The sequence below is a fragment of the Manis javanica genome, chromosome 1 (genome assembly GCF_040802235.1).
Source record: "Manis javanica isolate MJ-LG chromosome 1, MJ_LKY, whole genome shotgun sequence".
Classification (NCBI taxonomy): domain Eukaryota; kingdom Metazoa; phylum Chordata; class Mammalia; order Pholidota; family Manidae; genus Manis; species Manis javanica.
The window spans coordinates 49,489,449-49,513,860 of record NC_133156.1 but is presented as its reverse complement, the minus strand read 5'-3'; the positions used below and the strand labels follow the sequence as shown (position 1 = coordinate 49,513,860).

At 47.4% G+C, this 24,412-nt stretch overlaps 1 protein-coding gene across 2 annotated transcripts in view; it reads left to right on the top strand.

The window, feature by feature from the left end:
- The window catches only part of SLIT3 (slit guidance ligand 3), a 596,734-nt gene that overhangs the window by 459,700 nt on the left and 112,622 nt on the right, over positions 1 to 24,412 (top strand). For both annotated transcript variants that reach the window (XM_036995101.2, XM_036995102.2), the window contains exons 8-11: positions 346 to 509; positions 9,349 to 9,490; positions 18,484 to 18,555; positions 23,384 to 23,455. In XM_036995101.2, coding sequence (XP_036850996.2) covers positions 346 to 509; positions 9,349 to 9,490; positions 18,484 to 18,555; positions 23,384 to 23,455 — 450 coding nt within the window. The remainder of the gene's footprint in view (positions 1 to 345; positions 510 to 9,348; positions 9,491 to 18,483; positions 18,556 to 23,383; positions 23,456 to 24,412) is intronic.

The following is a 24,412-nucleotide window of genomic DNA, read 5'->3' as shown; positions in this document are numbered from 1 at the left end:
GGAAGTTTGACTTGATTAGGAATGTTGCTATATTGATGTCACTCTCCCTGTCCTACATGATGAGGCTTTCTTGAGTGGGAAAGAAAAGAGTGAAATTATTAGTAAGAAACAGAATTGCTCAGAGCCCCGGAGGCACCACTGGTGTGGCCTGCATGTGAAGACAGCTGCCATCTGTGCTTTGGCCATAAGAGGGTAGAGGCTTCTGTCATAATTCCACAGTGCAGAGGGAGAGGCATCGCTGGGCTCCTGAGGAGCATTGCGCTGGACAAAGGGGCACAGAGATTTGGCCAACTCTGTCCACTTCACGCTGTGACACTGTCTTCCCTCTGCCCCTCCCCATCCCAGCCGCCTCCATTCCAACCATCTGTACTGTGACTGTCACCTGGCCTGGCTCTCGGATTGGCTGCGGCAACGACGGACGATTGGCCAATTCACACTCTGCATGGCTCCTGTGCACCTGAGGGGCTTCAACGTGGCGGATGTGCAGAAGAAAGAGTACGTGTGCCCAGGTAAGGCCACCCACCACTACCACCGTTCTGTGCCTCATCCACCATGAGTTCACCCCCCAGCCCAGAGGTTGGTGTGGAACCTCATGGGTCACCCCAGCACTCCATAGTCACTTAAAGAACTCTGGAGGGCCTGAGGGATTCAACGAAAGAAGCTCCTGTCATCTGGTACAGGAAAGTGCTCAAGGAACTTGTGAGTCACTTTCTGTTAAGCCCCATAACCCATCAGTGCTAAAAAAATTAACATTTGTCAGGCACTTTAGCATTTGCTAAACACTCTCCTATCATCCAGTTGCTCACAGAAATTGGGGGACAGGCTAAGGAAGGCTGTGGGGTCAGCTGGCTTGGCTGGAAATCCTGGCTGTGCCCCTTGGTAATGTGTGACTGGCAAGTTGCCACATGTCTACAAAATGGAAATAATCTTTGTACATTACTCAAAGGATGGGTGGGAGGATTAAATGAAAAAAGTGCATAGAAAGCACTTGGTAAGAGCTAATAAGTAGAGCTTAATTATTATAGTTTAGTGGGCCCACAAAATGTGCTGAACAACCATAAGAGTTTGATCTGTGGGTAACTGAAGTGTAACAGAAGTGCAGATTGCCAACATACTACAGAAAACAGAAGTGTACACAGACATAAGTGAAGGTGGCTCAGCTCTCCAGAGATGGAAGGTGGTCAGAGGACACTGGAGCTCTTAAACCAAGCCCTAAATTTGCCTGCTCATTTGTTCTTACTTTTCATTGACATCTTCCACTACTACCAATCCTTCCTTTTCTTGTGGTAAAGCTGATCCCTGCATGCAGGGAAGACAAGGGCAACAGGGAGCTTAGCACTGCTGGAGGCTGCACACCTTATCCTTCCTGCCTGTGGCTGGTTTCAGTACTGGTTTATTTAGCCCCACAGTGCTGCGGCCCGACATAGCTAGTGTGACATAGCTAGTGTGCCGATGGCCTCTTCTGTTCTTAGGCTGCATTTGCAACATAGAAGAATTTTACTTAAATTCACTTCATCCTGTTCTCTGCTTTCTCCCATCATGTTACTACTTTGTCAAGTTATTTATTTTCCAAAAATATTTTAACATGTCTCAGAGCAGCACCTCTATGATTTCCTATAGACGCCCACTTAGAAATCACTTCCCATCAAACACATATAATAAAACCGTTTATCACACAGGCAGTATACTCAAATATAGTGACTATAATTACAGTAATTATTAGGCAAAGAGAACAATATTGGCATAAGAGTCAGTGAAAGAAATAATTATAGAGTGCAGGAGTCATCCAAGAGCTAGTGGGAAAAATGAATTAGAGAGAATGTTAAAACACATCATTATAGGTGAGTGCCAGGTTTAACACTACACTCAAATACACATACCACTTCATCAGAAAAGCATGTTCCTGTCAAAGGAATGGCAAGACATTGCTTACCCCAGAGCAGTCAGGACCCAGGGTCCAAGGGCGTCGGGCTGACCAGCCCAGGTCCCAGAATGCTAGGGCCCCAGGTCTGCCTCTTTGAAAAGCCTAGATATGGCGGATAGTACACTAGTCACGCAGGAGCATCCCGTCGCCTCCCTGTTCCTATCCATTTGGCCCATTGCTTGTGAGCACCTTGTAGCTTCTTCTTACAAAGCCAGCATCTTTTGAGGACAGAAAAATTTAGTCCACAGACTCCAGACATGAATATATAGTTAATCCCCACCCTATTACTAGTAGTACAAATTTAGGAGAGCAACACATTAGAACTCCTATGTGTGAGAGACTCTTTAGATGCCTTACCAGGCTTCCCTGGATTAAAGATAGAATGCTATGTGGGGTTGCCTTCTGAAAGTGCTAAGTTGGCTGCAGTGGTCTGTCTGGGGGAACTGGTGAACTGGACATCCAGGACAAATGAAACACTATCCTCATTAGTGGGGTGCAGGAGGAGCAACCCTTTAATAATTGTTGCAAGTAGTTTCCGGAACTGTGATAAGAAGAGGCCAGCAGAAGTAGCATGGAGCAAGATTCAGGCTGTGCACATGTCCTGAGCATCCCACCTACATACCCACCGCGGGGGTGGGGGGCATGCCTGCCCCATGGCAGAGCCCATCAGGGCCTCTGAGCGAAGCCCATCTGTAGGGACCTGACTGTGGTTGTTTCCGGCTGCAAAACCACCAGTGCTCCTTGTTCGAGCTGGTCCCAGTAACTCACAGGAGGAGGAGTCCAGTCAAGCAAGGAGGGGCAAGAACATCTCCTAAAAACCAGAGGTCATCTACTCAGGAGGAAGAAAGGCATGGGCCCCAGTTAAGCCATCCTGCTTGTAGCCTCATCACCCATGGACCCTGTCAAGGCAGCGTCAGAAAACCTCCCTGGGCCTTTCAATGGTATCAAAATATTCACCAAACGCAGGACTTCAGAGACAGAAAAGAGCCTTATCTCCCTCAGCCTGTGAAGACCCTGCCTGCCCAAGACCCTGATATCTCCTTTTGAATTAAAGCCAGTTGTCCGGAGACCAGCCTCTTCCACCCAGAAGCCCTGACTGGCTACAGGCTCCTTATCACTGGAGCTAACCCAGACATTAGCTAGCAGCGCCCTCTGGTAAATTCATCTCTGTCAACTGCACCCTTCCAAGTGAAGGCATTTATTTTCTTCCTCTAGGGAGACAACCAGAAATTTTTCACAAGAATTGGGGACTATATCTTTGTTTTATTGTTTATTCAAACTTTTTCTATAGTATACAACTGTATTGCTTGGTTTCCTTCAGCTACTGCTGAAATGATTTCTCTCGACTTTTCTTATTTCAAAAGGAAGGTTAGGGCCCTAGGACTCAAAGTATCTGTGGCCCCTGATACTTGTTGCTTGACCCAGACTGGGACTTTATTCAAGTTCAAGGTAACAGACCAGAGAAAAGGTTCTACTTTGGCCACTACTCAGCTTGCGTTATGTGAGTTGCAATCTTTTTTTCCCCCATCCTTACCTAAGGGGCTTATTTTGGGAACTAAACTCTAAGATTTATCGTCTATGTGTCAACTTTCTAGTACCTTAATCTGAGAAAGTTTCTACCAGTCACAGTTTGTAAGTCAAGAGTATTAGTTAAATATTTGACTTCCTAAATTATCTCTTTCCTTTGAACATCTTTGAATTTATTGTTTCATCCACCCATTTCACACTTACCTGCCTGTAGCCTTTGAATGTGAAATATCCTTGTGTGAAGATTAGTCTTGTCCTCTAGAAGTAAGGGCCATGGCTTAACATTTTTTCAGGTGCCCCAGTGCCTAGAACTGTCATTGATCCTAGTATCCTCTCAACAAATACTACCTCATTTATTATTAGAATTGAAATAGACGTATCTCCCTGGAAACAAGAAACTCTCCTTCTTCCCTCCCCCCCACTTTTTTTTTTTAATTTGGGACTAGTTACCAAGTATAAAGATAATTAAGGTAAACCATGATGAGCCGCCCATCTCCTTAGGAGGTTTTAATTAAAACACCATAATTGGACATTGCAGGAATGAGATTATTAAGTTTATTTAGCCATTCCCAAAATTATCATGCCTCTGGTATTTAAATCACATTCATTTATATTCTTATCATAATTGCTCGAGCCCCATTGTCATTACAGACTGTTGTTGGCTTTTGAAAGGCCAGAGGCCAACAGGGATGCTTAATTTGAATACTGGAATTAATTTTCTTTCACATGCTCACAAGGCCATTGGATTTTTCAACTCTATGCGCTATACTGGGTGAAGTTCTCTGTAAAGACAGAAATAAACACAGCTCTAATGCAAGTGTGTCCCGCCATCTTCAGTGTAGCTTATACAATCCACGTCTCTGCCCCAAGCCACTTGGTCCCATCTCCCGAGATTCCAGGACCCTGATGGGTTTCAATTTCATGGCAGTAAAGAGCGGCATTTTGGTTGTATTTTCGACAGAGGATATAGTTAGGGAGCATTGGACCAAAATACAGACCTTTATTGTTCACTATGTCCATGATCTTGGCAGTTTGCTTAACTTCCCTATTATTTTGTGTCCTCATCAGTAATAATAATAATAGAACCTACATTGTGGGGTTTATGTGGATCAAATGAGATAATACAAACAAAGCACTTGGTGCCATATCTGGCACACAGGAAACATCCCATTCCATCCATGTCAGCTGCTATTCAGAGAATGACGGTCACTCTCAGTGTGGCCACCACTGTGTCCTCAGGTGAGGACTGTCCCCTCTTGAGGCTTCTGTTTCCTCACCATCTCCGTGGCCCTTTCTAGATCTAAAGTTTGGTGATTTTTGCCACACTCATTGGGGCAGGCAATGTAGGGCCTTTCATGTCAGCGTGATGATCGCCCCCAGTTGCCTACTGAGAGGCACCGAGGTGAGAAGGTGGCTGGGCAGGAGCCAGCCGCCCTGGCCATTGCTCCATCCTTCTTCCCGCTCAGAGCCAGAGGGGAACTGCACAGCCAGCAGAGACAGGGTAACCAGTAGACCATCCATGCTGGCAACCACAGGTGCTTCCCTGTGGGAGTCTGGCTCAGAAGGTACTCCTGCCCTCCGCTCCCTGGGGGCCCCCCATGGGCTGGAAGCAGCGACCCCGATGACCAGTGACAGGTATGGAAGGGCCAGCATCTCCCTTCCTGAGCCCTGCTGTGCCCTCCCTCAAGACCTCAGGCCACTGTCCCGGGAGTCTTAGGAGACATCAGGAGGCTGGACATCTAAGTTTCCTCCATGCTTAGCATGGAGATAGCTTTGGCATCAGATTGAAATTCCAGAACTGCAGTGATTAAGGAAAGGTGAGACAGGCCCCCGGTGGGGAGATAGGTGCTTGGCCCATGTGGCCTTGTCCCTGTTCAGGACAGGAATGTCCTTGCACCTCATGCAGCAGCATTTTAGTACCGCTGAAAGTATTCCAAGAGCAGATGGCTTGGGCACTTATTTCAAAATGATGAAATGAAGAACAAGTCCAGTGCACTCCTAAGTTTGTAATAGAACATCTTAGAAAATGGACAACAGGGATTCCACACGCTAGTCCACCACTACACTCCGGTTTAAGCCACTTTCCTTGCCAGAGAAAGGGGGAGGTAGTGCTAGTGGACAGGCTTTCTCAAGGGCAGTGAGGCTTCACAGGCCTGGGAGAACATGTGACTCAGCAGGCACACACATGCGCATGCAGGCACATACCCAGAGAGCCCCCTTCCCTCAAAGGTATGTGGGGACTCCTAGCCCAATATGGAAACTCTGTTCCCATTCCTCTCTGCTTCCCTGCTGGTATCATAGTCATATAATTTGCTGGAAAGAAAGGTAAATGTTTCCTTACTTTGTCCCTCTTGGAAATCTATTGCCCCCCAAACTACCCCACAATATGTGTGGAAAAAAGGGCTGAAGAGATGGATTTGCTGGCAGAATTCAGTGAGTACCTAGGGTACCCTTATCTGTGCAGGTGAGGTAGCTCAGAGGAAGCCCCAGGGGACTGGGCAGATGGCCTTTGCCAGCATCAACAGCTGTGGTAGAAAGATAGGAGTTTCAGGCATGTGAGTCTGGCTACCCATAGCCACATGATCTCCCCATGCTACGGCTGATCCCATCAACCAAAATCCAGGGCACACAGAACCAACGGGGCCTCCCCTCTGTGCCTTCCCAGAAAGATTGCTCACCTCTGTAGCCCGGTGACATTCAGCCCCCGTATCTGCCAGGCTTCTGGGCCACTTTCATTCACACATTCATTTATTGTGAATAAGGTTTGCTTATTGAGTCTGTGTTTTGCCTCAGACCCTGTTTTACGCACTGGGAATCTAACAGTGAATAAGCCAGAGAAGGCCACTGCCCTTGTAGAGTTTACATTTTAGTCCCAGTGTGTCCAGAGACAGGGAGCAAAGGGGACTTCTTCCACCACAGCACTCAGAGCCCCAGAGGAAATGGGCTTGGTCCATCCAGCATTGATCAGAGGGAAAATGAACCTGTCTTTCAACCCCATTTTAAACCTCACATGTTTCATTTCAACAAGAGGGTAATGTCCTCACCGTGTGTGAATGCTGGGCTTGGGAGCCACCAGCTCAGGATGCTGACAGAGGCTATAATTACTGCTGTTTCTCACTGTGTAATTAAAGGTGTTGTTAGTGACCTGGTTAAGGAATCTTTTTCAAAGGCTTTTTTTTGCCTTGACAATGTCTGTTGAAATGTAACACACACTGCCTACAGAATCAGAGCCACCCTAGGAAAGACCCAGCTCATTCCCAGAGGGACTGAAGGCTACAACCTGGGTCTGTCTTAAACAGAATTCATTTCAGCATGGAAGTCAGAAGGGCCACCTTTGTAAAACCTCCACTTCAGAACTTTATGTTGCCCATATAAGCCCTTGAATAACATACCCCATCCAAGTAATATTCTGACAGATCAAAAGAGAGATGGCCATTGCTATCCTCTGCCTTAATAGACAGAAATGCAGGAGTTCAGACTCTAGCCCCTTGTGGATGCCCTGACATTTCCCACACAGGAAGGTGCCCCAGGTGCAGGGAGACTCCCTGGCTTGTCAGGGGCACTTGCCCCTGAAGTGGAGGGCCAGGCATGGCAATTTTCTTTGAGGAACACCATTTGCACTTGAAAAGCCCTGACATCTGAAGCCATACTGCTCCCAGCCTTCCCCAGATGTGGGTGAGGGGGTGGGAGCCCTTCAGGCTGTAGATCCTCTGTGCCACCTACAAAGAGATAGAGCAGAGCCAGGGGATGGTGCTCTTAGGCGTCTTACTCCTACTTCCATTCTTCTGAAGAGCAGGGGCAATCAACCTTTAGACCCAGAAAGGTCTTCAGAAGTCATGCAATCCAAACTCCTTATTGATGGTAGCAGAAAAGCTCAGAGGGGGTGCTGTGACTTGCCCAAAGTGTCAGAGCCAGACCCAGTAATCGTAACAATAACAACAACTAACATTACTAAGCTCTTACTCTGTCCCATGCACTCTTCTAAATACCTCAGAGGCATTAACTTCCTTTGCTTCCACAACAAAACCATGGTATGAAATACATATTGCTACATTCTCCCATTTTACAAATGGGGAAAAGTGAGGCCCAGGGATAGAAGAATGAAATGACAGAACCAGGATTTGCACTGAGGCAGCGGGAGACCAGAGCGTACACTCACAGCCCTAACACTCTCATTTCTGACCCAAGGCTCCTACAGGCTGGTTCTCAGGGGTTGCTGTTTTCTCAGGAATGGAAAGACTTGGCCAGATTGGAAGAAAGCCAGTATCACCTCTCTCTCTACGAGAATGTTCCAGTTGCAGATTTTAGTGTCCATCATCATCTCTGGCATTTTCCATGGTTTCCATTTGATCCACTAGTGTGACCCTAGAGAGTTTGAAGTCTTTGGAACCTAGACAGGAATATTTTCTCAAATGTCCCAACCAAGGGGATGTTTTTCAGTTTCTGGGGTAGGAGGGAGGGTGATGAGTGTGTGATGCAGCTGAGGCCAAGGGAAGTAAGAATCTTTGATCACTGGGTTGGCACTTTCTGGCAAGGCAAATATTCCAAATTAAGCCACTGACATCACTGGAGCCCTTGTGGAAGGACTTCCCCCAGGCTTGGGGACTATCTAATGTGGATAGGGACCTACCACTTTAAGTCTCACTCAGTGTCTGAAAGAGAACATGCCCCAAGCCCAGGTGGTCCTCTGATTCAGCCACTGTAGCTAGATTTGCTCTGGCTTCCCAGATTCAGCATTCCCAGAGCTCAGGGTCCCCCTATCAAAATCACTTTTCCCCTGCAGACATTTTCCATGTTTCGTGTTTAATCTCCCTCTAAGAGCGCCCCACCAGAAGTTCCATGTCTGAGCAGTGAGGAGGTCTGCAGAGGTAGCCTGAGTGTGGTCTCAGTCCTGGCTGGCTAGATCCAGCAGGTGTGGGATAAGATTCTGAAAGGGCCACTGGGTCGAGTTTATCTTTGGACCACAAGGTCCACATTTGAAAAACTAACCACAGGTTTGACTGTCAACTCACTTTGAAGAAGTAGGTAATGACTTTAAACTTTTATAATGACTTTAAAATGTTTGAAGTTACTTCTTGTATTAGAGACTTGATGTCACCACCAGAGGAAGTGATTAAGATCCTTGTGACTCTTTGAACCCTGAGTTAGTTTGCTAATGTGTATGTTTATCTACATTTCACTTTCTAAGCAAGCTCCTTGGATATCATTTTCTTAGGTTTTTACCATTTTGCTTTAAATTAAAACTGGTTTCTCACCTCAAAAAAAATTAAGAACTGACTCCAAAGTATGTAGTAATTTATTTGTCCTTTTTTCTAATGAGATAAATTGTGTTTTCACATTCTCTGGACATAGAAGCTGATTGAAAATGCCTTGGATGTCACTGCTGATGACTGTATTGACACTTGGACAACTTCTGTGCCCCAAAAAGGGAAATTCTGCTGCCTTTTTTCCTCCCACCTGGTTTTGGTAGTAACTTTGAGAGAAAGGAATGAAAGCATGTCTACACTCCGCAGCCAGCACCCAGATAAAAGCCTAAAGCTCCAGGGTGTCATCGGACACCTGGCGCCCTGAAAGTGGCCCCATTTTATGCTCTTTGCATTCCAGAGGCATATTTTCATGGATGTTTGAGTGCAACTTTTTCTCTGAAAGACTAAAAGGGATGACAGAGTAGTTGGAACAATCCAGAAATAGGTCAAAGTCAGAATCTTTCCTCTTGGCTGAGTATGTAGCCAGTGGCAGGTGGGTGTCCCAGATGAGGGAAGGTGTCAGTGGGTGATAATTTCTCAGGTAGCTTATCAGGTAGTGCTGCCTCCTTGGAAAGCTGCTTATGGGGGACCCAGAAGCTCAGGTGGCTCCTGACACTGACATGGGTTGACCATTGTGTTCTGGCCCCACAGGCCCCCATTCAGAGCCTCCATCCTGCAGTGCCAGCTCCATCTCCTGCCCTTCAGCCTGCACTTGCAGTAATAACATCGTGGACTGTCGAGGGAAGGGCTTGACTGAGATCCCCGCCAACTTGCCAGAGGGCATCATCGAAATGTAAGTGCCCCATCTGCCACCCTCTCTCCCTGGCCAGTGCGCTTCTCTGTCTCAGCCAATCCCCCAGGGGGCTGGCAGCATATTGGGCTGTTAGAGCTGACTGTTAAAAACACTCAGTAATCTCTGTGCTGTCCTTCAAGGCTTTCCCAGGTATGAGAGCTCAGTAGTCAAGAGCATAGCCTCTACAGCCCAGTCAGCAAACTACAGCCTGTGGGCCAAATATACCACCACCTATCTTTACAAATAAAGTTGTATTGGAACACATTCACACTTACTTGTTTATGTATTATCCTTGGCTGTTCTCCCAAGGCAGTACTGAGCAGTCATGACTTTGGCCCACCAAGCCTGAAATGGGTTTATCTTTAAGGCCCCTTAAGTTTGCCAGTTTCCAATCTGTGGTGATATCCTGGCTCTACCATCTACTAACTGTGCAAGCTTGGGCAAAATAACTGTTCTCTTTCATCTCTAGTTTTCTCATTTATAATAATGTGATAATTATAGTATTCTCAATAGGTCATTGTGAAAAATAAATGAAATGCTGCATGTAAGCACTGAATACAGTCCTTGGCATGTGGGCAAGTACTCTATAAAATAGTGGCAGTGCAAAGTGTATGAATGATGAACTGATTGCACAGCTATAGTTACCATTATCTGAGCAGGAGGCTGAATTCTTAATCATTTCAAATCAGATTGTTGTCCTCCAGATTATATCCGTAGGTGAAGAGGCAAGATTGTGTATACCTATATGTGTGCACAGATGTCTAGAATTCCAGTAAAACTTGTCCACATAGCTCAGTCTTGTCCTCTCTTCCCTCATACATTAGAAAATGGCCAGCATCTCATTCTGGATTAGGGTCAGTCAACACTGACCTCAAGATCACTTTAAATGACAATAATTTCTTTCATTTTCTGCCTTCACATCAGGTGGTTTTATTCAAAACATGATTAGATGGAACCCTCCCACTGAAATCATCACTAGATAAAATTCCTCCAAGTAAAAACACATTTCCCTTGCTTGTCTGCCTCATCTCCTCCTCCTCCTCCCATGAATGCCCTCTGTTCCTACTGCATTCTAATAGATGTCCCGTTGACTTTTCATTCATTCATGCATTCATTCAGCAATGTCTGTGGTAAGCCCACTGTGTTCCAGTCATTGTTCTGTGCTTGAAGAGCATCAGTGAACAAAACAGATAAAATTTCTGGCTTTATGTCACTTGCATTCTATTTGTGGGGTGGGAGTAGGGAGTGGTGGTGGAGTGCAATAAACAAAACAAAGTGAATTAGATAATATGAAAGAAGGTGGTAGGTTCTGTGGAGAAAAACAAAGCAAATGAAAGAAAGAAAAGTGAATATCTAGAAGAAGAGTATTGCAGATAGGGGGAACAGTATGTGCAAAGGTCCTGAGGTAGGAATGCATGTGATATACCAGGAGGCCAGTGTGGCTGGAGCAGAGTAAACACAATGGAAAGTGTTAGGGGATAAGGTGAGGGGAGTAGGGAGTGGCCAGAGCATTAGGACATTTTAAGGACTTTGGTTTCACTCAAATTGAAAATAAGAAACATTATTTGCACTAGTGAAGCCTTGGTTTCCTCTTTCTTCATCTGCTTTGCCAGCTTTTCTCTGATTCCCTTTAAAACCTTCTTCCCCAGCCCCAGTGAACACCATCCATGTCTCCACAGCCCTCCTGCAGGGAGGAGGCCGTCAGGGACGTGGCCTGCGGCCTGACCGCCCTGCCTTCAGTGGGCTGCATCCATGGTCACTCAGCCCTCAGGTTTCAGCAAGTACCAACAACTAGCTCCCTTCCTGTTTTACTGTGCCTCTCCCTCGCTGCTCGTGGTCCACTATATTCCAGCGCAGAGATCCCTCCTTCCATGGAATCCACATGGGCCTCACTACCTCTCCCTCTCATGCCCTTGTTTCCCTCCTTCCACCATTTCTCCTAATTCCTGTCCTCACTGTCATCCCTTTCTGCACTGTTTCCCCTTCTCTTTTTCTCCCCCCACTTGATTCCTTTTCCCCCTCTTGCCCTCTCCCCTCTGATGCTCTTCTCACTTCCCACCCTGTCTCTGCCTCTACCCACCTAACCCTTTGCTCCTCACCATACGAGCCCCTGCCTTCCCTCCTCATCCACGCTGGGGGTAGGACTGTGGCCCCCCAAGATGGGCATTCAAGACAGAAGTCCTGCCCACAGTCGTCTCCTTTCAGAGTCCTGCAGAGCTGGTTTGCTTTCTCTGCCCCACTTCCTTCCTTTCTCCCTCCTTCCATCAGACTTTATCCTGTTTCTTTGGTCTCAAAGCCTGATGAAGGAGGCCAGTCTAGTACCCAGATGGCAACCATTGCACCCCCATCCCTGACTCAGAAGCTCTGGGCCTGCCCATATCTCTGCACCTCCAACTGGGGCCTCACAGGCACACAGCTCTGGTGTCTGGGAGGGAGACTTTGCAGATATTCACTGCAGGGGAGGGCCCACGTGGGTCACACATGGGCATCGACTTTTAAAAGGGACATTGGCAAGCTAGAGCAGGGATTCCTGAAAGGCTGACTGATTATCACTGAGTTTTTCCTAATATGAGGTAAAGTGAGAAAAACAACAGAGTGTCCTTTATTTTAAATTCCTGGACTTCCTTGTTCTGTTACTGTTGTTATGTAAAATGCCCCTTCATTTTATGAAATGATGGTCCCTGCAGGCAGAATATGTGTGTTGTGATAAATACATGTTAAGTTACATATGTAATTATAGAATTACATGTCTATGTATAAATATATATTATGCATAACACACGCATAGATGGTCTAAATTGGCAAAATGAGAGATCTGTAACCACCTAGCCTATGAAACCTAAAAGTCCAGACACGAGCAACCTAGCTAGATGCTTCTAGAAAAAAGCAGCCACCAACAACAACTAGGTTCTCAAGAGTACAGACCGTGGATTCAGGCAGAGCCACCTTCTAGCTCCAGCCCTGCCGTTTAACCATTGGCAAATAACTTTTCTGAGTCCTCATTTCCTCAGCTGAAAAATACAAAGGCTAACAGTACCTTCTTAATGGTTCATGTGAAAATTAAATGAACATATACTGTCAAATGCTTAGCATTGTGTCTGGCACATGGGATCTGTCATGTCAGCAATTATTGCTGTTATTTGACGACTACCACTAGTAATCCCACCACCGCCGCCACCACCATCACCACTAGGCATGGGGAGGAGGCTTAGAAAACAAAGTGTAGCAGATGAGGCTGCCTGAGTAAGAGACCCCTCCCTAAAGCAGGTCTGTCCTTTGAAGGTTGAGAGGACAAGTTCAAGCCTGCATTAGGACTTGAGCCGGGCATCAGCTCATCGTCATGCAAATATATGCACCAGCGGGACCAGGCCGCCCCTGTTCCCCTAGCCCCCACGGCCCCCCAGACAGATTGCCCAGGTCGGCTCTCACTGCACCTGCCTCCTTCAACTCCATGATGAAATGAAACTGAGACATTAAAAGCAGATGAGGCAAGACTGCCTGGTTAGGAGGGTACAGGGAGAGGAGGCATGTATGAGTGAACTTTGAGGAGGAAGCCTGCTTGTTCTTAAGGCAACAAAGCCTGTGCCTGGGGACCTGTGTGTTAGCCTAAAAGTCTTTCAAGCAGCTGAAACATATCCTCTTAGCAGTGAGAGAAAACCAACAGATGGAGGGTTTGAAAGATGAGAAAGAGGGAGTGGAGAGTTGAAACTGCAGGACTGCACCCCAGAATGAATAGGAAATGTCTGATTTATCATCCTGAAGACATCTGACTGTGATTTTTTTCATTTTATTATTGAGAATTCCACCTGGTGTCCATGGCCACCTACATAATCCAGATCTCTCCTTTCTCCTTGGGGATGCTTGGCACCATGACTGGCTCTCTCCTCCCTGTACTCAATCCCTAGCTGGCAGTGATGCTTTTAAACCTTGGGAGGGGTTCTGCTCTCCCCAGCATTTGGGGGAAGGAAGGCTATTGCTCATGCAAAGCGATTTGGCAGACCATTTCTTTCAAAGCCAAAGCAGCTCAGAAGAGTGTGTGCTGGTCTCCCCACATAGCAGAGCCAATTCCCATAAAAATAGCTTTCTTCCAGAGAGCCCCCAGTGAAGCCATTCACTACAGATTTTCCTCAAAACTGAGCTCCCCCCAGCCACACCGTTCTTGGTGCTCCTTGTCATTTCTCTGAGCCAGCTCTGGCCCCCAGCCAGAGAGACTCGGGGAGGAGTCAGAGCACAGGCTCCTCTGTTCTGTGATTCTCAGTCTGCTCTCTTGTGTCCTCGGGGCTCAAGAAAGACCCTCTGTCCCTGAGCCTCATCTTAGTCTCTGTCCCACTGTCTTCTGTTTTCATTCTCTACCCCCACATCGGGCCATCCAGGGTCTCCTGCCCTCTGATACAGCAGATGAACTCAGGTGATGGGGAAAGGCTGCAGGCGGGCTTAATGTCAATCATAAGTGCAGGTATCAAGGGGAAAAGGTAGCCAACTTCAATCCCATTGTACAGCTGTGGTGAAGAGATAAATAGTGGTTTATCTGCTTAATAAAGCAGATATTCCCCCACTACACTTGTCACCTGGGGATGCAAAAAAAGAGAACTAAAAACACACAACGGCAGCCAACAAACAAAAGGGCTCTGGAATTCACCAACATCCATAATTCTTAAAACATTCTGAGAGCACCAGGTTTCTGCAGGACTGCCCCATGGAGGGAGGGGAGGTGGGTGGGGTAGGGGCAAGTGGTATCAGGGGGAAGCTCATGAGGCAGCAGCAGAATTAAGAACAGAGCCTTGGGATAAAGTGTCCCATGTTTGAATGCCGGTTTTGCTTCTTTGGGACCTTTCCTAACATTTCCAGTCTCACTCAGTTTTACCCCTTTGCAAAATGGGGCTCATCATACCTACTAGAGATTTTTCATGAAGATTAACAACATAATTGTGTAGAAAATTAGCACATTTGGAAGTCATGAAATGGAATCTAAAAAGAAAAACTTTGCAAATGTCACATACGTGACATGATAGAATGATTTAGTCTCAAATCCCCATACTACATTCATTTTTTTTCCCTTAGATGATAAATATTGCTCTGTTTGGAGGCATCTGGGCATATATGCATATAATAAGAGGAAGTCTTACTCTGTGTCTGTACCTCTTTTCTCTGTAGATAATGCCGTATATTCTGCAGAGTGGGTTAGGAATGACTCATGTCGCATATGCACATTCCTCAACTTTGTTGTTATTATATTAATATTACTACTTGCTCTGTCATACTCTTGAAGGAATAACATGGGCCAGTATGGAAAGAGCACAGTGTCTGACATATAAAAATCCCTCAATACGTGGTGGATGTTCATCATTATTGGCACCTCAACCACACCACCACCAGTATTCCGACCCAGCTTCAGAACCTCTTGATCGGGTGACTTGCAGTGGGGCCCCTGCACTATCCATGCCCCGGCCAGCCTCCCTGGCATCATGTTGGCTTATGTTTTACTAGAAATATGCTGTGTCCAGTCGCACGTTTGCAAATGACACATCACCAAGGAAGCACCGAGTAACTAGGGCGAATCAATACAGAGCGCAAATGGCTGAAATCCCCATCAGATGTTCCATTGTTTCTACTGATGCTGAAGATACTCAGATGTTTGATTTGTATGTTTGTTTTTATGCTAGTTTTAGTAAATCAGTTTGCAGCCTGCAGAATGTTTGCCAAAGAAAGACACATGTACCAGTTAGGAGGGACCTAGAACAGCTTTGGCTTCAGACATATCCCTAACTGTGACAGTTTTTGCCAATGCTAATGCTTCTTTTTGTCCTTCACACTGAATTTTTGTCACTGGTAGTATGGATCTTGGCAGGCTTGTTCCAGGCTGTGTAAAACCTACCTGGAGCTACCTGCTGGGTAGAGACTTTGCAGGTGCACACACACTCCAGCCTCGCTCCCTAAAGGGGGGTCATGTCCCTGAGGGTGGCCTGGCAGTAACTAAATAATGGAGATAACTCAGCTCCAAAGAGTTTTTCAACAAAGCCCAGTGATTGAGAGTTTAGGCTTGCAAATTGGATGAACTTCAGTTTGAATCCCAGCTATAGCTCTTCCTGGCTTTGTGAATTTGCTAAGTGACTTAACATCTCTAAGCCTCAATTTTCTCATGTTCAAAGTGGGGATGGTAATAACAAATAGGATCTGCCTCATAGAGATGTCAATATTAAGTTAGACAAACCAAGTAAAGTAGCCTAATGTCTGATTTATAAGCACCTGATGCCTATTAGGTGTTGTTATTATCCCCACCCTTACCTCTACTTTACATTGGAAGTACCCTGACGATTTACAGCTCCATTAAGGGTGGATGTCCAACCAACATCCACAGCAGCATAAGTAGAGAGGCTACAGAGACAAAGGCCATCCCCAGAGTGAGCAAGTCTGAGGCATGTAGGAGGCACAGCAATATCCCTGCCAGGTGAACAGAATGAGATTGGAATTCTTTGTTCAAGGCCACACCTTCGTACTCTGCATATTATGTGTGTGTATGTGTGTGTGCAACGCATCTGTATTACATGCTCTCTCAACTCCTAACACCTTTTGACAAAATGCCTACTTCTGCAGAGGCTGCTTGATGTCTTAGAATAACCCCTTAAACTTTACTCTGACTTTGGGAAAGCTACTTTAGTCTCTGGGACTCAGTTTCTCCACTTCCGAAAAGAGAGAGGCATTGTGCCCACTGGACAGAAACAGAGAGATGGCAGTTCTGCCACTACTAGCTCTGTCACATTGGACAAGCCATTTGATCCCTCTAGGTGTTATTTTCCTCATTCACCAAAGGGGGCCAACACAGTTTGCCTCAGAAGTGTAAGGATTAAAAGAGATAATAGTAAATAAACTCCATAAAGAGAGCTTTCCTTGTTTATTATGTTAGCAAGAAAACTTGGTTCTGTGATACAGCATCTTGTGCTGGTCTTATCACCTGATTATTCAACTCACTGGGGATGGGTATCCTGTTCTGCTCACAGAATCATCCCTCCCTTAGCTCTTGTACCCATGACTAACGTGGAGGTGGATTATGCAGTGCACAGACAGCTGGCTGACCTTACACCCGGTGCTGAGCTGACCTGCATGGGCTCTTGGCCTGCAGCTGGGAGCTGTGGAGCTTCTTACAAAAGCTGAAGGGGTTGCCATCGTTACAGACAGTGTCTCTCTAGAGGGGCATCACCCAGCCACAGTCCTTTGCCAAAGCAGCAGCTGAATCACAGGATTCCTGGAGAGCATTTGCCACCTGACTGGCAGCCCCAGAGACCCAGGGAGCTGCTGCCTTGGCCGACAAATCCCTGCTGAAGTCTACTTAGCTGAACCATCCTTGGAATTTCGCAGTCAAGGCAGCCTGGCCCGAGTCAGCTGCCTCTGCAGGTGGCTGTATCCAGCGGCCCATGGGCTCTGAGACCTCGTGGCCTGCCTTTTCACTGTGAGCCAGCCAGGCTGTGCAGCCAGCCTGTGCCCATGTGCCTGGCAGAGCACACTCCCCACCCGGTTCAGCAGGCTGCAAAGGCTTTCCTAATAGACCGTGGCAGTCTCGTTTGTAGACTCCATTCATCCAGCAGCCAAGAACGATCTGTCCTGACGCTCCCTGTCTCCTCTCACCCGTCCCTCCTCTCCCCGGCCCCCCACCTCCTTGGCCTGGAGGGTGATTTGTCTGTGTTATGCGTAGGCCTGACAAACCATTCCACATTAGCAGCTGAGATGTTGTTTGAAATGGGAAAATTGCTGGCAAACTGCTCCATTAGCGCTTCCAGTAACAAATACTCTCTTACCCCAATGAAGATGAGATCGCAGAGGCACAAATTAATACGACTGTCTCCCCCACTCTGCAGTGGGGATTACTCTTCGAGATGAATGGGTTCATCCAAGCCAGAAATGTGCATCCACCAGACATAGCCTGCGAGGAAGCCGGTTCCACCCATCTACTCCTCCCGCTCCTCTGCCCCATCCCTCCCCCAACACACCTTTTTGTGTGTCTTCCCAGCTGAGGGTTTGGGGAGCATCCATGCCAAATGAGGCGTTGATGAAAGAGCCTCACCTTTGAGAAAGGGAGATGAATGAGGAGAAGATGCTGTGTCCTCAGCCTGGGCCCAGGGCGCCATTCATCACCTCTAATAGAGGGCCCCCGCTCATGCCTGCTTCCCTCCACACCTGTTCCTGGTGATGGGAAGTCATTTGTGAGGTGAAAGCATAAAGGATGGAAATGCTCACTCACTCACTCCCCACAGCCCCTTCTCTTCCAAGAAGCTCTGGGCCCTGGGCCTGCAGCATATCTTATTCTTTCCAGAGTAATAGGAAAGGAGGCATTTCAGGAAAGTCCTTAAGATGGCAAAGCCACCGATGCAGCAGCAGCCTTGGGGAGTGGTCAAGCTGCGCCCTGGGAGCCCTCAGGATGTCAGGGAGACAACTGGACGCATGACAAGCGGGGGGCCTAGGGACTTGAGGGCTATTTCCCCACCATATGAGAACAGCTAACTGCAAGACCCAGAAACAAGTGGTGAATCATCACGTAGACCTGCAACTAATATGTTATATGTCACTTATACCACAATAAAAGATAAAAACCCAAAAATGAAGTCAGCCACCATTGGTTCTGCCTGTATGGTACCCCAGGAGCAGTGTGGGTGAGTTTTTAACTGAATAGTGACATGACAGAGTCCACAACTTTTTACTCTTCCTTTTCCTCATCCATTTGCCTTTTTCAGCTTATTTTGGAAGAAGACAGCTGCTTCCAAAAGTAGCTCATAATAAACCAGAGCCAGAAATCCTCAAGGAGAAGTTCTCTTCTCTAGCTTTCTCCATGAGGAGTTAGACCCTGGGGTGGGTGCTCCATACACTACAGCATGAGTCTCTGGCTTCTGCACAGTATCTGCCCCATGTCCCTTAACCAAGAAAGTGTGCCCTGTCCTCAAGGCCTTCTGCAACCACTTGTTGCCTGGTGGACAGCTAATCGACCCTTCTCTGTTTCTCAGACGCCTGGAACAGAACTCCATCAGGTCCATCCCCACCGGAGCCTTCACCCAGTACAAGAAACTGAAGCGAATGTGAGTTTCCCCTGGGAAGAAATGAGCCCAAATCTTTCAGTCTTGGGGGGAATGTGTCATGTAGGAGGCACCCTGCCCAGATGGCAGCCCCCATCACATCCCTGCTGGAGAGTTCAGTGTCAGACCAGGAGTGCTCAGCAGAGATCAGGGGTCAGGTTCAGAAGTGCTGCCCTCACTGGAGAGGCGTATGGGTTTAGACCCTTCAGAGCTAAGGGCTATCCAACCAGACCAAAATGAAATCACCTGGGTGAGAGGGGCAGCTGGTTGGCTGAAAAACCCCATATGACCATTTTCATTGTCCCCTGGCTTTGGTGATACGGACCTAAAGTAGGAATTTCAGTAGAGATGTGACAGTGGCCCTGTGTCATTCCACAGCACTGTCACCAAAGTCCCTGCAACCATGCACACACTCATCTGAGAAACAGTGCTGTGTATTCTGTGCAAGGGACAGTGCGAGGATCCATGGATCAAGGGGTGCGCCCAAACGAGGCTGTTCCCATGGCGCTTACATGTCCAAGTGGGAGAACAGAAAGAAGTAAATATCAGGAACTGATAGGGACCCAAAAGTAAAACAAAGGAAGGGAAGGGGGCAGAAGGTGATGCGGGGAGGTATTACAGGTGGGTTTGCCCATGAGAGCCCCACATGCAGGTGACTGGAATGAAGGGCACCAGTGCCCCGAGTCACTCTCAGGGAGAAGCCCATGCAAGGCAGTGGGCGCATGGACAGGTGGCACAACAGTAAGGAGTTAACGAGTGGGAGGAAAGCTCTGGAGAGGTGGGTATGGGCCAGATCCTGTGGGCTCATGAGGCTGCGTGAGGACTTCCTGTTCTTTCTGAGTAAGGTAAGAAGCTTTGGGGCCTCCCTGATCCTCCAACAAATGACTTGTCCACAATTGTTCCCAACCTCCCCTTGCCGCTATATCCATCGCACTGCTGCCACCCCATGCTGTCCACACCCGGTGCACCAACACTGCTGGCCCCTCCCTACGACTGCGCCCCTGAGGGTGTCGGCACACCAGGGCCCTCATCCCCACTGTGGCAACATCACACCACCACCCCTGCCCATAACGTGACCTGCCCGGGAGCACCGCTCCGTGAGTCACCGAGAGCAGGCTGCTCTGAAGGGAAGTCTGTAGAATTCAGAAACGCCTGGCTGTTACCACAGTTGATATGAAGAGTCTGGGAGGCAGATTCCTTTCCTGTTCCCAGGCTAAGAAATGGTGTATTAGAGCCCAATAATCAAGAGGCTTTTCTCATCCCAGTTACTTTCTCTCTCTGCCCCCCCCTCCACAGGAAAGAGAGGGAGCAGGTAGAAAGACGCATGAAATCAGTCTTGTTCCCTCCACTGGAGGCTGATTCCTCGGTTTCCCTTGAGTAGGAGGGACTACATTAAGGAGGTTAACTATCTGCTGACTCCTTTTATGTGAAAAGTAAATATCCCCACAAAACAGTGATGTTGGTAGGCTTTACCCTTGGATCTCAGGAAGCCAGCTTCCCCTCTCCCTGGAAATCCAAACCAAACAAGAATTTCTCCTGGTACAATTCCAGAAGTAGAAACCACCATAATGAGCCGGCCCTGAGCACGGCAGCTTCCCTTCCCTTGGCAGCATTCTTGCTGGAGGAGCTGTATAAATATAGGCCTTAATATTTAAAACCTTGGGCTGTTAATCTCCTGCCTCCCCAAGCTCATTCTCCATACCTGCCCCCAACCAATTCATTTTTAAAGCCCAGCTTGATTATGCAGCCAGATAGTAATTTCAGTGACAAATGACAAGTTCAGTTACTGCCCCAACCTACATCTCTTGCATGATTTAAGTTACTGCTCTAATTTTTTGCAAAGTCCAGGTAATTTAGAGCTTGGCGGTGTTTTACTGTCCTTTCTCCATCCCATTGGGGTTGCCATGATCTGCACATTCAAAATTCAAGAGACCTTCTCAGTCACGACCTGAGAAGTGAATTTAATTTTTGATCACTTCTGATGATGCTATTGATATTTATTATGATGCCCTTTTTTCCCCAAGGGGATGGTGGTAGAGAAGAGAGACCACTTAAAAAATTTTTCCAACTCACAGAATTTCAGAAACCCAGACTGAAGTGCAGTGGCTGGGGAGAAGGAGGGTCCCTGGTGAGAATGGATCTTGAAACCTCAAGTGTGAATTCCTCCCAGGTGTACGTGGCCAGTTTATCTCTAATCTCTAACAGAAAGAAGTATCTCCTCAACTGTAAATGAATCACATCATCCTCTTATCTCTAACAATTATTTTTTAATTCCCCCTTAATGAATGGCTTTGTCCCTACCTATTTCTAGTGGTGTATTTAGTATAAAAAATACTTGCTGGTAAGAGCTAGAATCAAGATAGAGAAGCCATTTGTAGGGGGAAGTAGAGACTAGAGAGGAGCTCTCGGTATTACAGGCTTGGTTAGGTGGCAATGCTGACATGTGAGGGCCAAACCTGTGTCATTTGGCCGGAGTGATGTGCTGGCTTCCTTCACTTTCCTGCTCTCAGACAGAGCGGTATTCCACATGCTCCCGCACTTCCCACTGCCTCACACGTATTCCCCTCTTGACCCTTGTAGGCACTGGAATTTGCCACCTCTGTTCGAAATAGTCTGGAAAGGCCACTCCCTATTGGGCGTCCAGTTTATAAGCCCCAAGGCAGTGGGGTGAGTCTGAGACTGACCAGATTCTAAAACGCTGGTAGCCTAAAATACAAGCAGGGACTACCTGCATGGGAATGGCTGGGACTTGTTACATATGCAGACTCCTGACTCCAGTTCCCCAGCCAGCCAAACCAGACTCTCTGTGGGTCATCCAATAAACACCCCAGTGAGGTCGGAGAACATCTGATGCCTGGCATCAGCCCTGGGACTGCCTGATGTGGACTGGGAGGGGTCACACGTGAAGATGGGTGGGCAGTGGAAGCCCTCCCCTGCCGGCCTTCCTGTCCAGGGCCACTGCCTTCTGCATCCATCTAGTGAAGTAGAAGGAAGACCCGAGATGCCAACTCTGTACTTAAAGAGCCTCGCCTCTCAGGGCTACTGTTTCCTTCCTGCAGAGTTAAGAATTAAGATGAAGTGACCACCAGGATTAACTCCCACCTAAACCATCACTTCTGCAATTTCTACTCCCCATCATCTCCAAATCCACAAGGAATCTCACCTCATGCTATAGAGAGGGGTGCACCCAAAAGTTTAGTTGTGGACTGAATACCAGTTTGCCCTGACAAGGCTAAAGCATGGGACTTCCCCATTGGTCACAAAACTTCCTCTCACTTGCTAGAGGTCTAAGGACCTTGGAGGGACACCCCATGGTGGAAGTGGGTGGAAATCAAGCTCTCTCACTAGCCTGATCTGAGCACAGACCCTACATGCTTGCCTGAAATGCCTTGCCAGGCAGCTGCGCCAAGGGCAAGCAAGATTAGGATAATCCGGGGAATTTGCTTGTTAAGACCCTTATACAAAAATGGAGAGCTGAAGAAAAGCCTGGTGTAAGCTGATGCATTTTTTAGCACAATCTGTGGATTTGTTAGAGGCCATCTTGCCAGCGGAAAGGGTAAGCTCTACAGCTGTGCCTACAAAGCCTTAACCTCTGAAGTATCTTTTAACACACAGGCTTTGGAAATAGAGCAAAAGGAGCAGAGGCCCAGAGAAGGTGCTCATGTAGCCCTTTGAAGGCTATTAGAAGGAGGAGAGAACCAGGCCTGAGAATGGTGCTTAAGAGGCTGGGGGCCTGGGGTGTCTGGCCTTACTGGAGGCAATTGCTCAAGAATCTGCTTAGATGTGCCTTCTTCTTGATATTCCCTCATCTCCCCCTGTTGACCCTCCAAGACCCCAGCTCCTGATCTTCCACACAAAAGCAAAGACCCATTGATTTATTCTGTTAAAGAAGAAGGACCGGAGTGATTTGTTGTTGCTGCAAACTGGAGCATCTCCCCTTCCAGTGACAGGAGCCCAGAGGCCCTCCAGAGCTAATGACTCAAAGTCTTCTCCCTCAGTGATGTGCCATTAGCAAGAACTATAGGCCCGGAATCTCTGGGGCTCTGGAAAGCAGGTAGCCTCGTGGCTCTGAGGAGGAGCTGGCTCAGGGAGATGCCTGTGCACCACAAGGTCAGGTTGGCTGCCTACTGCACAGCATCCCTCTTGCTTAGGGCATCCCCCAGCCCTGGATATCACCGCCCTGGGTTTGCTCCTGTCTGAGGAGCACTGCCAGCGACAAGCTCCATTGCAGCCATCCCCTGAGGATCTCATGACGCGCTTATATCACACAGCCTGGAGGATGCACCAAGCCAGACAGAGACTTAAATCACAGCTCAAAACTTCCTTTCAGGTCAGGAAGGCAAAGTCACTAGGGAGGTGAAATGACTCAGGACTTTTGGGGAGAAAAATAAGCCATTGCTGAGGCATGAAACAAAAAAAGTTGATGCTTACAGGAACACTGGCCTGCGTTTGGGTGATGCTCGTTTCTGCTTCATGTATGCTGTAAATGCTTGGTAACGTGACCTATATCAAGGCCCTAGTTTGACAGGTGCAGCTTTGCACCTTCAAAGCGAGGGCTCATGTATGCAAAGCCATATGTCAAAGTTAAGACGTCAGGGGTGAGCATCCTTTGAAAGTCAAGAAGAGTGATACAAATGTAGTATATTTTAGCATGAGGTAATTCAACTGAATGGTCATTTAGCCCCTTCTTCTGCACTGTGAATAACTAAGTTGATTGAGTGAGTGATTAATTCTCACCATTTTGAATACCTTAAATGCTTGATATGCACTTGGGAATGGCTGTAGCATGCCTTTGAGCTGTGTTCTTAGACTCTGCTGTTAATGTTTTTAGAGACATCAGCAAGAATCAGATATCGGACATCGCTCCAGATGCCTTCCAGGGTCTGAAATCTCTCACATCGCTGTAAGTGGAAGCAGAGTCGCGTGGCGGGAGGGGGAGGGGTAGACAGAAGAGGGATGTGTCCATATTTTTCAGGAGGTGTTTTATCAAGGTTTTATGTTCCCTTACACACTTGTGGCAACCTGGTAAAAGAAACAAATATTTCTTCAGGGGAAATTGATCTCAGAGAATATTTCTACAACCTAAATGCATTATTTTTATTGATTAAGTGCCCAAGAGGCTTCCCAGTTTATTGGCTTCTAATTCAAGTGCATCTTTTACTCTAACCCGTGCCCAGTGCAATCCCCATGTCTCCACAGCGCTCTCCAGGGAGATGTAGGGAGAGAATTGAAACATATGTTTATTACCCAGGTACCCATTTCGCCATGTATGTGCCCTTGTCAAGGGAAGAGCTAATTTTCTCCCCCTGATTTTCAGGCTTTTTCTCCAAACCAGCCTCACAGCAGTTGTGCTGAGAAAGCCTCAGGCCCATCCTGGAAGCCCTTCCTTTGATCTTGAAACCCCAGTACAACTAACTGGGTAGAGCCAAGCCTACCCCAAGCCTACCCCACCGGGGCTCAGAGGTTCCCAGGGGCAGGGAGGTGAGAAGCACCGCCCTGATTCTCTCAGTGGCGCACCCTGTGGCGTAGGGAAGTCATTCGAGTTTTCAGTGCATGTTTTCTCACAAGGAAGATGGGGACAGTGACACCTTTCCTGCCCCCACATTCCTGGCAGCCAAGATAACAGCACTAACAGCCGGCGGTACACACCACTTTGTGAGTGCTGGCAGGTGCTGCTTAGTAGTCTTGCAAGTTTAATTCTCATAACCTAAAATAGGGACTCTCCTCTGTCTTTTCCAGTTGAGGAAACTGGGTGATCTAAGCTCCACACTGATAGGGGTTTTTGTCTGTTTTGATCCTGGCTGAATCTTCAGCTCCTCACATAGTACCTGGCTCATAGTTATTGCAAAAAATGAAACTT